Source organism: Oncorhynchus masou, chromosome 15, assembly GCF_036934945.1.
Source record: "Oncorhynchus masou masou isolate Uvic2021 chromosome 15, UVic_Omas_1.1, whole genome shotgun sequence".
In the NCBI taxonomy this organism is placed as follows: domain Eukaryota; kingdom Metazoa; phylum Chordata; class Actinopteri; order Salmoniformes; family Salmonidae; genus Oncorhynchus; species Oncorhynchus masou.
In genome coordinates, this window is record NC_088226.1 from 75022413 (window position 1) to 75039130 (window position 16718).

Sequence of the window (16718 nt, forward strand, 5' to 3'; positions counted from 1 at the left end):
GTCACACCATGCCTTCTATAACACTTAAATGACAGGCTGTCTGTCACACCAAGCCTTCTATAACACTTAAATGACAGGCTGTCTGTCACACCATGCCTTCTATAACACTTAAATGACAGGCTGTCTGTCACACCAAGCCTTCTATAACACTTAAATGACAGGCTGTCTGTCACACCAAGCCTTCTATAACACTTAAATGACAGGCTGTCTGTCACACCATGCCTTCTATAACACTTAAATGACAGGCTGTCTGTCACACCAAGCCTTCTATAACACTTAAATGACAGGCTGTCTGTCACACCATGCCTTCTATAACACTTAAATGACAGGCTGTCTGTCACACCATGCCTTCTATAACACTTACTGACAGGCTGTCTGTCACACCATGCCCTTCTATAACACTTACTGACAGGCTGTCTGTCACACCATGCCTTCTATAACACTTAAATGACAGGCTGTCTGTCACACCATGCCTTCTATAACACTTAAATGACAGGCTGTCTGTCACACCATGCCTTCTATAACACTTAAATGACAGGCTGTCTGTCACACCATGCCTTCTATAACACTTAAATGACAGGCTGTCTGTCACACCATGCCTTCTATAACACTTAAATGACAGGCTGTCTGTCACACCATGCCTTCTATAACACTTAAATGACAGGCTGTCTGTCACACCAAGCCTTCTATAACACTTAAATGACAGGCTGTCTGTCACACCATGCCTTCTATAACACTTAAATGACAGGCTGTCTGTCACACCAAGCCTTCTATAACACTTAAATGACAGGCTGTCTGTCACACCAAGCCTTCTATAACACTTAAATGACAGGCTGTCTGTCACACCAAGCCTTCTATAACACTTAAATGACAGGCTGTCTGTCACACCATGCCTTCTATAACACTTAAATGACAGGCTGTCTGTCACACCATGCCTTCTATAACACTTACTGACAGGCTGTCTGTCACACCATGCCTTCTATAACACTTAAATGACAGGCTGTCTGTCACACCATGCCTTCTATAACACTTAAATGACAGGCTGTCTGTCACACCATGCCTTCTATAACACTTAAATGACAGGCTGTCTGTCACACCATGCCTTCTATAACACTTAAATGACAGGCTGTCTGTCACACCATGCCCTGCTATAGCATTTCTTGTGCTTAACAGTATTCTTGAACAGCACTGCCACTCCCCTTGCTTTTGGTGAGTAAGATGTTTAATATATTTATTTATCTTTTTTTAGGTAGTCCATGTCTTGTCCCATTAAATGAGTTTCCTGCAACAGGGCTGTCACATGTTCATTTTTTGTATTATGTGTTTCCTTTTAAAATGTGACATGCCATGCACTTCACATGCCATGAAAATATGTTAAATTCTGAAAAAGCATTGTGTCTACTGGCCATAAATCTAAATGAGTCAAAGACTGTCATTCCTGTAGTACATAGGAAGAAGTAGAAGTGACCAAACATAGGAAGGAGTTTGGTAATATACAATGCCGACAACATGTACTTTAACTTTTGTGCCATTAATAACTCAAAACAAAAACAGGAGACCTAGAGACAACGTTTTCACACAATACCCTCATATACCCATTGTTCCCCCTCTACCTTCCTCCCCCCCGCCCTACGATCCAATTCCTGAGTAAACAAAACCACTCCTATATCTACTAAGCTTATTTCAATATGAAAAAGGATTAAAAGTTGTCTTATTTAAAAATTTTAAACCAGATTCATTCATTCACTTTTTTTAAAGGCTCTAAAAACCAGATTCATTCATTCACTTTTCTAAAAGTCTCTCCCCCCCCCAAAAGGGATTACAGATAGGAGATAGAAACCACATAAATACAATTGTAAAAAATAAAAAAATATAATCAAATGTTATTTTCCACGTGCACCGAATACAATAGGTGTATATCTAGATCGTACCGTGAAACGCTTTAACCAACAATGCAGGATCACTTGAATCGTTGTCAGTGATATAGCAACGAAAAATATGCCCCCAGACAATCTAAAACCAGTAAATAATGACATGTATGCCTATCCTTCTTCTCTGTTTTTAAAGGTCATAGTTCATTTCATCATGTGGACAACGTTCAGGGAAGTTCATCTGCTAAAAAGTAGAGTTATGTGTTTGATTTATGAGGAATAATGTATACTTCCAACTCTTTTTTTCAGTCGAATTTCAAACAGTGTTGTTTGAAATAAAATAAAAGTAGCCTAGTTATTATTACAGAGTGAAATCATATCAAATCAAAGTTTATTTGTCACGTGCGCCAAATACAACAAGTGAAGTAGACCTGAATACAACAGGTGTAGTAGACCGTACAGTGAAATGCTGAGTACAACAGGTGTAGTAGACCGTACAGTGAAATGCTGAATACAACAGGTGTAGTAGACCTTACAGTAAAATGCTGAGTACAACAGGTGTAGTAGACCGTACAGTGAAATGCTGAATACAACAGGTGTAGTAGACCTCACAGTGAAATGCTGAATACAACAGGTGTAGTAGACCGTACAGTGAAATGCTGAATACAACAGGTGTAGTAGACCGTACAGTGAAATGCTGAATACAACAGGTGTAGTAGACCTTACAGTGAAATGCTGAATACAACAGGTGTAGTAGAACGTACAGTGAACTGCTGAATACAACAGGTGTAGTAGAACGTACAGTGAACTGCTGAATACAACAGGTGTAGTAGAACATACTGTGACCTGCTGAATACAACAGGTGTAGTAGACGTTACAGTGAACTGCTGAATACAACAGGTGTAGTAGACCGTACAGTGAAATGCTGTGTGTGTGTGTGTGTGTGTGTGTGTGTGTGTGTGTGTGTGTGTGTGTGTGTGTGTGTGTGTGTGTGTGTGTGTGTGTGTGTGTGTGTGTGTGTGTGTGTGTGTGTGTGTGTGTGTGTGTGGGTAAAGAAATAAAACAACAGTAAAAAAACATTTGAAAATAAGAGTAGTAGGATTAGTAATGGTGGTAGTAGTAGTATTAGTAATGGTATTAGTAGTACTGGTAATGGTAGCAATGGTAGTGGTAGTAGTATTAGTCATGGTAGTGGTAGTAGTATTAGTAATGGTAGTAGTAGTACTGGTAGTGTTAGTAATGGTAGTAGTAGTAGTATTCGTAATGGTAGTGGTAGTAGTATTAGTAATGGTAGTGGTAGTAGTATTAGTAATGGTAGTGGTAGTAGTATTAGTAATGGTAGTAGTAGTAGTAGTAGTGGTAGTGGTAGTAATGGTAGTAATGGTAGTGGTAGTAGAGGTGGTAATAGTAGTAATGGTAGTAGTAGTAGTATTACTAATGGTAGTAATGGTAGTAGTAGTACTGGTAGTGGTAGTAATAGTAGTAGTAGTAGTAGTAATGGTAGTAATGGTAGCGGTAGTAGTAGTAGTAATAGTAGTATAATTATTAATGGTAGTAATGGTAGTGGTAGTAATGGTAGTAGTAGTGGTACTAGTAATGGTAGTAGCAGTAGTAGTACTGGTAGTGGTAGTAATGGTAGTGATAATAGTAGTAGTAGTAGTAGTAGTAGTAGTAGTAGTAGTAGTAGTAGTAGTAGTGGTAGTAGTAATGGTAGTGGTAGTAGTATTAGTAATGGTAGTAGTAGTACTGGTAGTGTTAGTAATGGTAGTAGTAGTATTAGTAATGGTAGTGGTAATACTATTAGTAATGGTAGTAGTAGTACTGGTAGTGGTAGTAGTGGTAGTGGTATTAGAATGGTAGTGGTAGTAGTAGTAGTAATAGTAGTAATGGTAGTAGTAGTAGTAGTATTAGTATTGGTAGTAGACAGGTAGTGGTAGTAATGGTAGTAGTATTAGTAATGGTAGTAGTAGTACTGGTAGTGGTAGTAATGGTAGTGGTAGTAATGGTAGTACTGGTAGTGGTAGTAATGGTAGTGGTAGTAGTATTAGTAATGGTAGTAGTAGTAGTAGTAGTATTAGTAAATGGTAGTGGTAGTAGTATTAGTAATGGTAGTAGTAGTAGTATTAGTAATGGTAGTAGTAGTAGTACTGGTAGTGGTAGTAATGGTAGTGGTAGTAGAGGTGGTAATAGTAGTAATGGTAGTAGTAGTATTACTAATGGTAGTAATGGTAGTAGTAGTACTGGTAGTGGTAGTAATGGTAGTAATGGTAGTAGTAGTAATGGTAGTAATGGAAGTGGTAGTAGTCGTAGTAATAGTACTAATTATAGTAGTAATTATTAATAGTAGTACTGGTAGTGGTAGTAATGGTAGTAGTAGTGGTATTAGTAATGGTAGTAGCAGTAGTAGTACTGGTAGTGGTAGTAATGGTAGTAATGGTAGTGGTAGTAGTAGTAGTAGTATTAGTAATGGTAGTGGTAGTAGTATTAGTAATGGTAGTAGTAGTACTGGTAGTGGAAGTAATGGTAGTGGTAGTGGTATTAGAATGGTAGTGGTAGTAGAAGTAGTAATGGTAGTAGTCGTAGTATTAGTAATGGTAGTATTGGTAGTAGACAGGTAGTGGTAGTAATGGTAGTAGTAGTAATGGTAGTAATGGTAGTAGTAGTGGTATTAGTAATGGTAGTAGTAGACTGGTAGTGGTAGTAATGGTAGTAGTAGTAGTATTAGTAATGGTAGTAGTAGTAGTAGTAGTGGTAGTGGGAGGAATGGTAGTAATGGTAGTAGTGGTAGTATTAGTAATGGTAGTAGTAGTAGTAGTAGTAGTACTGGTAGTGGTAGTAATGGTAGTACTGGTAGTGGTGGGAGTAGTAGTAGTAATAGTAGTAATGGTAGTACTAGTATTAGTAATGGTAGTAGTAGTAGTAGTCCTGGTAGTGGTAGTAATGGTCGTAGTAGTAGTAGTAGTATTTGTAATGGTAGTACTGGTAGTGGTGGTAGTGTTAGTAATGGCAGTACTGGTAGTGGTAGTAGTTTTAGTAATGGTAGTAAAAGTAGTATTACTGGTAGTGGTAGTAATGGTAGTATTGGTAGTAGACTGGTAGTGGTAGTAATGGTTGTAGTAGTAATGGTAGTAATGGTAGTATTAGTAGTCTATTAGTAATGGTAGTTGTAGACTGGTAGTGGTAGTAGTAGTAATAGTAGTAATGGTAGTAGTAGTATTAGTAATGGTAGTAGTAGTAGTAGTAGTCCTGGTAGTGGTAGTAATGGTCGTAGTAGTAGTAGTAGTAGTAGTAGTATTAGTAATGGTAGTAGTAGTACTGGTAGTGGTGGTAGTGGTAGTGGTATTATTAATGGTAGTGGTAGTTGTATTAGTAATGCTAGTAGTAGTAGTAGTAGTAATAGTAGTAATGGTAGTAGTAGTAGTATTAGTAATGGTAGTAATGGTAGTAGTAGTAATGGTAGTGGTAGTGGTATTAGTAATGGTAGTGGTAGTAGTATTAGTAGTGGTAGTAATAGTATTAGTACTGGTAGTGGTAATGGTAGTAGACTGGTAGTGGTAGTACTGGTAGTGGTTGTAGTAGTAGTAGACTGGTAGTGGTAGTAATGGTAGTAGTAGTAGTATTAGTAATGGTAGTAGTAGTAGTAGTAGTTCTGGTAGTGGGAGTAATGGTAGTAATGGTAGTAGTGGTAGTATTAGTAATGGTAGTAGTAGTAGTAGTAGTAGTACTGGTAGTGGTAGTAGTAGTAGTAGTAATAGTAGTAATGGTAGTAGAATGGTAGTGGTAGTAGTAGTAGTAGTAATAGTAGTAATGGTAGTGGTAGTAGTATTAGTAATGGTAGTATTGATAGTAGACTGGTACTGGTAGTACTGGTAGTGGTAGTAATGGTAGTAATGGCTGTAGTAGTCGTATTAGTAATGGTAGTAGTAGACTGGTAGTGGTAGTAATGGTAGTAGTAGTAGTATTAGTAATGGTAGTAGTAGTAATAGTACTGGTAGTGGGTGTAATGGTAGTAATGGTAGAAGTGGTAGTATTAGTAATGGTAGTAGTAGTAGTAGTAGTAGTAGTACTGGTAGTGGTAGTAATGGTAGTAATGGTAGTGGTGGTAGTAGTAGTAGTAGTAATAATAGTAATGGTAGTAGTAGTATTAGTAATGGTAGTAGTATTAATGGTAGTAATGGTAGTACTGGTAGTAGTATTAGTAATGGTAGTAGTAGTACTGGTAGTGGTAGTGGTATTAGTAATGGTAGTGGTAGTAGTATTAGTAATGGTGGTAGTAGTAGTAGTACTACTGGTAGTTGTAGTAATAATAGTAATGGTAGTGGTAGTAATGGTAGTACTGGTAGTAGTAGTAGTATTAGTAATGGTAGTAGTAGTAGTTGTACTGGTAGTGGTAGTAATGGTAGTAGTAGTAGTATTAGTGATGGTAGTAGTAGTACTGGTAGTGGTAGTAGTATTAGTGATGGTAGTAGTAGTACTGGTAGTGGTAGTAATGGTAGTGATAGTAGTAGTAGCAGTAATTGTCGTAATGGTAGTGGTAGTAGTAGTAATATCAGTAATGGTAGTAGTCGTATTAGTAATGGTAGTAGTAGTACTGGTAGTGGTAGTAATGGTAGTAATGGTAGTAGTAGTATTATTTGTAATGGTAGTAGTAGTAGTATTAGTAATGGTAGTGGTAGTAATGGTAGTAGTAGTAGTAATGGCAGTAGTAGTAGTAGTAGTACTGGTAGTAATGGTAGTAGTAGTATTATTTGTAATGGTAGTAGTAGTAGTAGTAGTAATGGTAGTGGTAGTAATGGTAGTAGTAATGGCAGTAGTATTAGTAATGGTAGTGGTAGTAATGGTAGTAGTAGTAATGGCAGTAGTAGTAATGGTTAGTACTGGTAGTGGTAGTAGTAGTAGTAATGGTAGTGGTTGTAGTTGTACTGCTAGTAGTAACGGTAGTAGTGTAGTAGTAGTATTAGTAATGGTGGTAGTATTAGTATTAGTAATGGTAGTAGTAGTTGTAGTACTGGTAGTGGTAGTAATGGTAGTACACGTACGATCCCCAGTTATCGGCCTCCTTACTATTTTGTTCAATCACAAGACATATTAGTTTCATTTTCTTCAAAAAAGAGACACCAACCTCAAATCTGAAGTGTTTACTAGATAGTTTCTCTAGACCTTCCGGTAAAAATTATTGTTTTTAAAATGACCTGCCTGAAATTCGTTAGGTAAAAAGTTGGATATTAAATTGTGTGGCCCGTTGCGCAGTCAAATTTTACAATATACAGCCTGTCCCACAAAATGTGTAAATATGTTGTTTTTCTTTTTAAACTCTCACAACTTACATAAATTGCAATGGAAATCGGTGGTTAGCTAGCTAGAAGGGTGTCTTTCGTCGCAAAACTTACCATTATTTCCCAGCCCATTTAAATGTTGAGGCTCGAGGTGATTTAGTCCCCTAACTAACCGATAGAGTCTGTTATGGGAGGTCGGATGCTGGGGGAAAATGTAGCTATTCCTCATGTTGTTAATTTCCTCTCTGCATTGTTGGGAAGGACCTGTTAGCATTTCACTGTTAGTCTACACCTGTTGTTTACGAAGGATGTGACAAATTAAATTTTGATTTAGACAGCTGATAACACCATGGACATCACATCCTCTGTTTGACAGGGCCAGCTGATATTACCATGTACAAAACATCCTCTCTAGATTTTATCACACTAATGTCTGCTCTTCTCTAACAGATTGTACTCTCACAGGCTGGACTCTCACAGGCTGGACTCTCACAGGCTGGACTCTCACAGGCTGGACTCTCACAGGCTGGACTCTCACAGGCTGGACTCTCACAGGCTGGACTCTCACAGGCTGGACTCTCAAAGACTGGACTCTCAAAGACTGGACTCTCAAAGACTGGACTCTCAAAGACTGGACTCTCAGGTGTTAGAGATACATATGTTTAATAGATGGTCTATATACTGTCTATCCAGTCTAATAGATTATAAATATATACATCCAGTCTAATAGATTATATATATATGTACATCCAGTCTAATAGATTATATATATATGTGCATCCAGTCTAATAGATGGTCTATATACTGTCTATCCAGTCTAATAGATGGTCTATATACTGTCTATCCAGTCTAATAGATTATATATATATACATCCAGTCTAATAGATTATATATATATACATTCAGTCTAATATATTATATATATACATCCAGTCTAATAGATTATATATATACATTCAGTCTAATATATTATATATATACATCCAGTCTAATAGATTATATATATACATTCAGTCTAATAGATTATATATATATATCCATCCTAATAGATTATATATATACATCCAGTCTAATAGATTATATATATACATCCAGTCTAATATATTATATATATACATCCAGTCTAATAGATTATATATATATCCATCCTAATAGATTATATATATATACATCCAGTCTAATATATTATATATATACATCCAGTCTAATAGATTATATATATATCCAGTCTAATAGATTATATATATACATTCAGTCTAATAGATTATATATATATACAGTCTAATAGATTATATATATACATCCAGTCTAATAGATTATATATATATACATCCAGTCTAATAGATTATATATATACATCCAGTCTAATAGATTATATATATATACATCCAGTCTAATAGATTATATATATATCCAGTCTAATAGATTATATATATATACATCCAGTCTAATAGATTATATATATACATCCAGTCTAATATAAGTTGGAGACTTTTATCTCCCTCACCAACTTCAAACATCTGCTCTGAGCAGCTAACCGATCGCTGCAGCTGTACATAGTCTATTGGTAAATAGCCCACCCATTTTCACCTACCTCATCCACATACTGTTTGTATTTATTTACTTTTCTGCTCTTTTACACACCAGTATCTCTACCTGTACATGACCATCTGATCATTTATCACTCCAGTGTTAATCTGCAAAATTGTAATTATTTGCCTACCTCCTCATGCCTTTTGCACACAATGTATATAGACTCCCCTTTTTTTCTACTGTGTTATTGACTTGTTAATTGTTTACTCCATGTGTAACTCTGTGTTGGCTGTTCACACTGCTATGATTTATCTTGGCCAGGTCGCAGTTGCAAATGAGAACTTGTTCTCAACAAGCCTACCTGGTTAAATAAAGGTGAAATATATATATATTATATATATATACATATATATACATATATATATATATATATATATATTATATATTATATATATATATACATCCAGTCTAATAGATTATATATATACACATCCAATAGATTATATATATACATCCAGTCTAATAGATTATATATATATACATCCAGTCTATTAGATGGTCTATATACTATATATATATACTATATATCCAGTCTAATAGATTATATATATATACATCCAGATTATATATATACATCCAGTCTAATAGATTATATACAGTGCCTTGCGAAAGTATTCGGCCCCCTTGAACTTTGCGACCTTTTGCCACATTTCAGGCTTCAAACATAAAGATATAAACCTGTATTTTTTGTGAAGAATCAACAACAAGTGGGACACAATCATGAAGTGGAACGACATTTATTGGATATTTCAAACTTTTTAACAAATCAAAAACTGAAAAATTGGGCGTGCAAAATTATTCAGACCCCTTAAGTTAATACTTTGTAGCGCCACCTTTTGCTGTGATTACAGCTGTAAGTCGCTTGGGGTATGTCTCTATCAGTTTTGCACATCGAGAGACTGAATTTTTTTCCCATTCCTCCTTGCAAAACAGCTCGAGCTCAGTGAGGTTGGATGGAGAGCATTTGTGAACAGCAGTTTTCAGTTCTTTCCACAGATTCTCGATTGGATTCAGGTCTGGACTTTGACTTGGCCATTCTAACACCTGGATATGTTTATTTTTGAACCATTCAATTGTAGATTTTGCTTTGTGTCTTGGATCATTGTCTTGTTGGAAGACAAATCTCCGTCCCAGTCTCAGGTCTTTTGCAGACTCCATCAGGTTTTCTTCCAGAATGGTCCTGTATTTGGCTCCATCCATCTTCCCATCAATTTTAACCATCTTCCCTCTCCCTGCTGAAGAAAAGCAGGCCCAAACCATGATGCTGCCACCACCATGTTTGACAGTGGGTATGGTGTGTTGAGGGTGATGAGCTGTGTTGCTTTTACGCCAAACATAACGTTTTGCATTGTTGCCAAAAAGTTCAATTTTGGTTTCATCTGACCAGAGCACCTTCTTCCACATGTTTGGTGTGTCTCCCAGGTGGCTTGTGGCAAACTTTAAACGACACTATTTATGGATATCTTTAAGAAATGGCTTTCTTCTTGCCACTCTTCCATAAAGGCCAGATTTGTGCAATATACGACTGATTGTTGTCCTATGGACAGAGTCTCCCACCTCAGCTGTAGATCTCTGCAGTTCATCCAGAGTGATCATGAGCCTCTTGGCTGCATCTCTGATCAGTCTTCACCTTGTATGAGCTGAAAGTTTAGTCTTGGTAGATTTGCAGTGGTCTGATACTCCTTCCATTTCAATATTATCGCTTGCACAGTGCTCCTTGGGATGTTTAAAGCTTGGGAAATCTTTTTGTATCCAAATCCGGCTTTAAACTTCTTCACAACAGTATCTCGGACCTGCCTGGTGTGTTCCTTGTTCTTCATGATGCTCTCTGCGCTTTTAACGGACTTCTGAGACTATCACAGTGCAGGTGCATTTATACGGAGACTTGATTACACACAGGTGGATTGTATTTATCATCATTAGTCATTTAGGTCAACATTGGATCATTCAGAGATCCTCACTGAACTTCTGGAGAGAGTTTGCTGCACTGAAAGTAAAGGGGCTGAATAATTTTGCACGCCCAATTTTTCAGTTTTTGTTTGTTAAAAAAGTTTGAAATATCCAATAAATGTCGTTCCACTTCATGATTGTGTCCCACTTATTGTTGATTCTTCACAAAAAAATACAGTTTTATATCTTTATGTTTGAAGCCTGAAATGTGGCAAAAGGTCGCAAAGTTCAAGGGGGCACAATACTTTCGCAAGGCACTGTATATATACATCCAGTCTAATAGATTATATATATATACATTCAGTCTAATAGATGGTCTATATACTATATATCCAGTCTAATAGATTATATATACATACATCCAGTCGAATAGATTATATATATATACACATTCAGTCTAATAGATGGTCTATATACTATATATCCAGTCTAATAGATTATATATATATATATATATACATCCAGTCGAATAGATTATATATATATATATACATCCAGTCTAATAGATGGTCTATATACTGTCTATCCAGTCTAATAGATTATATATATATATACATCCAGTCTAATAGATGGTCTAATAGTCTAATAGACATTGAGTGGCTGCTGCCAACATACTGACTCAACTCCAGCCACTTTAATAATGTAAAAATCGATGTAAAAATGTATCATTAGCCACTTTAAACAATGCCACTTAATATAATATTTACATACCCTACATTACTCATCTCATATGTATATACTGTACTCGATACCATCTACTGCATCTTGCCTATACCGTTCTGTACCATCACTCATTCATATATTTTTATGTACATATTCTTCATCCCTTTACACTTGTGTGTATAAGGTAGTTGTTGTGGAATTGTTAAGTTAGATTACTCATTGGTTATTACTGCATTGTCGGAACTAGAAGCACAAGCATTTCGCTACACTCGTATTAACATCTGCTAACCATGTGTATGTGACAAATAACATTTGATTTGATTTGAAAGAGTGGAATGTAATGGCTGAACAGCAACCAGACTGTCTGGATGGATGCGTGCGTGTGTGTGTGTGCGTGTCCCTCTTCACTCACAGTTCCAGTATGAGCACCACGTCAGTGCGGGTCTCGTAGACATCATGCAACGCTACAATGTTGGGATGTGTGACCAGCTGTAGGATGTCCACCTCTCTCTCTATGTCTTCCCTCCTCACTCCCCTCCTGCTGGCCCGGCTCTGACACTTCTTCACAAACTTTGCAGCATACTCCAGACCCGAGCACTTGTCCCGGACACGCTTCACGATGGCAAACTGGCCACTGAGGATGCAAAGAGCACACAAAGAGGATGACATCAAATTGACGACGAAGGATGCAGAGAACACACAAAAAGGTACATTTGAAAATATAAATCTCTGACATAGCACACAGAGGATGATATCATCTCTGATGGTTGAACAACAGTCTGATGGTTGAACAACAGTTACAGTCTGACGGTTGAAGAACAGTCTGATGGTTGAACAACAGTTACAGTCTGATGGTTGAACAACAGTCTGATGGTTGAACAACAGCCTGATGGTTGAACAACAGTTACAGTCTGATGGTTGAACAACAGTTACAGTCTGATGGTTGAACAACAGTTACAGTCTGATGGTTGAACAACAGTCTGATGGTTGAACAACAGTTACAGTCTGATGGTTGAACAACAGTTACAGTCTGACGGTTGAACAACAGTCTGATGGTTGAACAACAGTTACAGTCTGATGGTTGAACAACAGTTACAGTCTGATGGTTGAACAACAGTCTGACGGTTGAACAACAGTCTGACGGTTGAACAACAGTTACAGTCTGATGGTTGAACAACAGTTACAGTCTGATGGTTTAACAACAGTTACAGTCTGATGGTTAAACAACAGTTACAGTCTGATGGTTGAACAACAGTCTGATGGTTGAACAACAGTCTGATGGTTGAACAACAGTTACAGTCTGATGGTTTAACAACAGTTACAGTCTGATGGTTGAACAACAGTTACAGTCTGATGGTTGAACAACAGTTACAGTCTGATGGTTGAACAACAGCCTGATGGTTGAACAACAGTCTGATGGTTGAACAACAGTCTGATGGTTGAACAACAGTCTGATGGTTTAACAACAGTTACAGTCTGATGGTTAAACAACAGTTACAGTCTGATGGTTGAACAACAGTTACAGTCTGACGGTTGAACAACAGTTACAGTCTGATGGTTGAACAACAGTTACAGTCTGATGGTTGAACAACAGTTACAGTCTGATGGTTGAACAACAGTTACAGTCTGATGGTTGAACAACAGTTACAGTCTGATGGTTGAACAACAGTTACAGTCTGATGGTTGAACAACAGTCTGACGGTTGAACAACAGTTACAGTCTGATGGTTGAACAACAGTTACAGTCTGACGGTTGAACAACAGTTACAGTCTGACGGTTGAACAACAGTCTGATGGTTGAACAACAGCCTGATGGTTGAACAACAGTCTGACGGTTGAACAACAGTTACAGTCTGATGGTTGAACAACAGGCTGATGGTTGAACAACAGTTACAGTCTGACGGTTGAACAACAGGCTGATGGTTGAACAACAGTTACAGTCTGATGGTTGAACAACAGTTACAGTCTGACGGTTGAACAACAGTCTGACGGTTGAACAACAGTTACAGTCTGATGGTTGAACAACAGTCTGATGGTTGAACAACAGTTACAGTCTGATGGTTGAACAACAGTCTGATGGTTGAACAACAGTCTGACGGTTGAACAACAGTTACAGTCTGATGGTTGAACAACAGTTACAGTCTGATGGTTGAACAACAGTTACAGTCTGACGGTTGAACAACAGTCTGATGGTTGAACAACAGTTACAGTATGATGGTTGAACAACAGTTACAGTCTGATGGTTGAACAACAGTCTGATGGTTGAACAACAGTTACAGTCTGATGGTTGAACAACAGTTACAGTCTGATGGTTGAACAACAGTCTGATGGTTGAACAACAGTTACAGTCTGACGGTTGAACAACAGTCTGATGGTTGAACAACAGTCTGATGGTTGAACAACAGTTACAGTCTGATGGTTAAACAACAGTTACAGTCTGATGGTTGAACAACAGTCTGACGGTTGAACAACAATTACAGTCTGACGGTTGAACAACAGTCTGATGGTTGAACAACAGTTACAGTCTGATGGTTAAACAACAGTTACAGTCTGACGGTTGAACAACAGCCTGATGGTTGAACAACAGTTACAGTCTGACGGTTGAACAACAGTCTGATGGTTGAACAACAGTTACAGTCTGATGGTTGAACAACAGTCTGACGGTTGAACAACAGTCTGATGGTTGAACAACAGTTACAGTCTGATGGTTGAACAACAGTTACAGTCTGATGGTTGAACAACAGTTACAGTCTGACGGTTGAACAACAGTCTGATGGTTGAACAACAGTTACAGTCTGATGGTTGAACAACAGTTACAGTCTGATGGTTGAACAACAGTTACAGTCTGATGGTTGAACAACAGTCTGATGGTTGAACAACAGTCTGATGGTTGAACAACAGTTACAGTCTGACGGTTGAACAACAGTCTGATGGTTGAACAACAGTTACAGTCTGACGGTTGAACAACAGTTACAGTCTGACGGTTGAACAACAGTTACAGTCTGACGGTTGAACAACAGTTACAGTCTGACGGTTGAACAACAGTCTGATGGTTGAACAACAGTCTGACGGTTGAACAACAGTTACAGTCTGACGGTTGAACAACAGTTACAGTCTGACGGTTGAACAACAGTTACAGTCTGATGGTTGAACAACAGTCTGATGGTTGAACAACAGTTACAGTCTGATGGTTGAACAACAGTCTGATGGTTGAACAACAGTCTGATGGTTGAACAACAGTTACAGTCTGACGGTTGAACAACAGTTACAGTCTGATGGTTGAACAACAGTTATAGTCTGATGGTTGAACAACAGTCTGATGGTTGAACAACAGTCTGATGGTTGAACAACAGTTACAGTCTGATGGTTGAACAACAGTTACAGTCTGATGAGCTGTGAAACGTGATCAGATCAGAGCTGTAGCAACGTGATCAGATCAGAGCTGTAACAACGTGATCAGATCAGAGCTGTAGCAACGTGATCAGATCAGAGCTGTAGCAACGTGACCAGATCAGAGCTGTGGCAACATGATCAGATCAGAGCTGTAGCAACGTGATCAGATCAGAGCTGTAGCAACATGATCAGATCAGAGCTGTAGCAACGTGACCAGATCAGAGCTGTGGCAACATGATCAGATCAGAGCTGTAGCAACGTGATCAGATCAGAGCTGTAGCAACGTGACCAGATCAGAGCTGTAACAACTAGAGATCTGTAGCAATGTGATCAGATCAGAGCTGTAGCAACGTGACCAGATCAGAGCTGTGGCAACATGATCAGATCAGAGCTGTAGCAACGTGATCAGATCAGAGCTGTAGCAACATGATCAGATCAGAGCTGTAGCAACGTGACCAGATCAGAGCTGTGGCAACATGATCAGATCAGAGCCGTAGCAACGTGATCAGATCAGAGCTGTGGCAACGTGACCAGATCGGAGCTGTAGCAACGTGATCAGATCAGAGCTGTAGCAACGTGACCAGATCGGAGCTGTAGCAACGTGATCAGATCAGAGCTGTAGCAACGTGACCAGAACAGAGCTGTAACAACTAGAGATCTGTAGCAACGTGATCAGATCAGAGCTGTAGCAACGTGATCAGATCAGAGCTGTAGCAACGTGACCAGATCAGAGATGTGGCAACATGATCAGATCAGAGCTGTAGCAACGTGATCAGATCAGAGCTGTAACAACTAGAGATCTGTAGCAACATGATCAGATCAGAGCTGTAGCAACGTGATCAGATCAGAGCTGTGGCAACGTGACCAGATCGGAGCTGTAGCAACGTGATCAGATCAGAGCTGTAGCAACGTGACCAGAACAGAGCTGTAACAACTAGAGATCTGTAGCAACGTGATCAGATCAGAGCTGTAGCAACGTGATCAGATCAGAGCTGTAGCAACGTGACCAGATCAGAGATGTGGCAACATGATCAGATCAGAGCTGTAGCAACGTGATCAGATCAGAGCTGTAACAACTAGAGATCTGTAGCAACATGATCAGATCAGAGCTGTAGCAACGTGATCAGATCAGAGCTGTGGCAACGTGACCAGATCGGAGCTGTAGCAACGTGATCAGATCAGAGCTGTAGCAACGTGACCAGATCGGAGCTGTAGCAACGTGATCAGATCAGAGCTGTAGCAACGTGACCAGATCAGAGCTGTAACAACTAGAGATCTGTAGCAACGTGATCAGATCAGAGCTGTAGCAACGTGATCAGATCAGAGCTGTAGCAACGTGACCAGATCAGAGATGTGGCAACATGATCAGATCAGAGCTGTAGCAACGTGATCAGATCAGAGCTGTAACAACTAGAGATCTGTAGCAACATGATCAGATCAGAGCTGTAGCAACATGACCAGATCAGAGCTGTAGCAACGTGATCAGATCAGAGCTGTAACAAATAGAGATCTGTAGCAACATGATCAGATCAGAGCTGTAGCAACGTGACCAGATCAGAGCTGTAGCAACATGACCAGATCAGAGCTGTAGCAACGTGATCAGATCAGAGCTGAAGCAACGTGATCAGATCAGAGCTGTAACAACTAGAGATCTGTAGCAACATGATCAGATCAGAGCTGTAACAACTAGAGATCTGTAGCAACATGATCAGATCAGACCTGTAACAACTAGAGATCTGTAGCAACGTGACCAGATCAGAGCTGTAACAACTAGAGATCTGTAGCAACGTGACCAGATCAGAGCTGCAGCAACGTGACCAGATCAGAGCTGTAGCAACGTGATCAGATCAGAGACGTAGCAACGTGATCAGATCAGAGCTGTAGCAACATGATCAGATCAGAGCTGTAGCAACGTGATCAGATCAGAGCTGTAGCAACATGATCAGATCAGAGCTGTAGCAACTAGAGATCTG

General features: G+C 38.7%; 1 protein-coding gene across 8 annotated transcripts in view; it reads right to left on the minus strand.

Annotated features, from left to right (window-relative positions):
* Nucleotides 1–16718, minus strand: part of dapk2b (death-associated protein kinase 2b) — a 77357-nt gene that overhangs the window by 44155 nt on the left and 16484 nt on the right. For all 8 annotated transcript variants that reach the window (XR_010458056.1, XR_010458055.1, XR_010458059.1 and 5 more), the window contains exon 3: nucleotides 11766–11987. Coding sequence is in view for 2 of the 8 variants with exons in the window: in XM_064990240.1 (XP_064846312.1) it covers nucleotides 11766–11987 (222 nt within the window). In the remaining 6 variants the exon portion in view is untranslated. The remainder of the gene's footprint in view (nucleotides 1–11765; nucleotides 11988–16718) is intronic.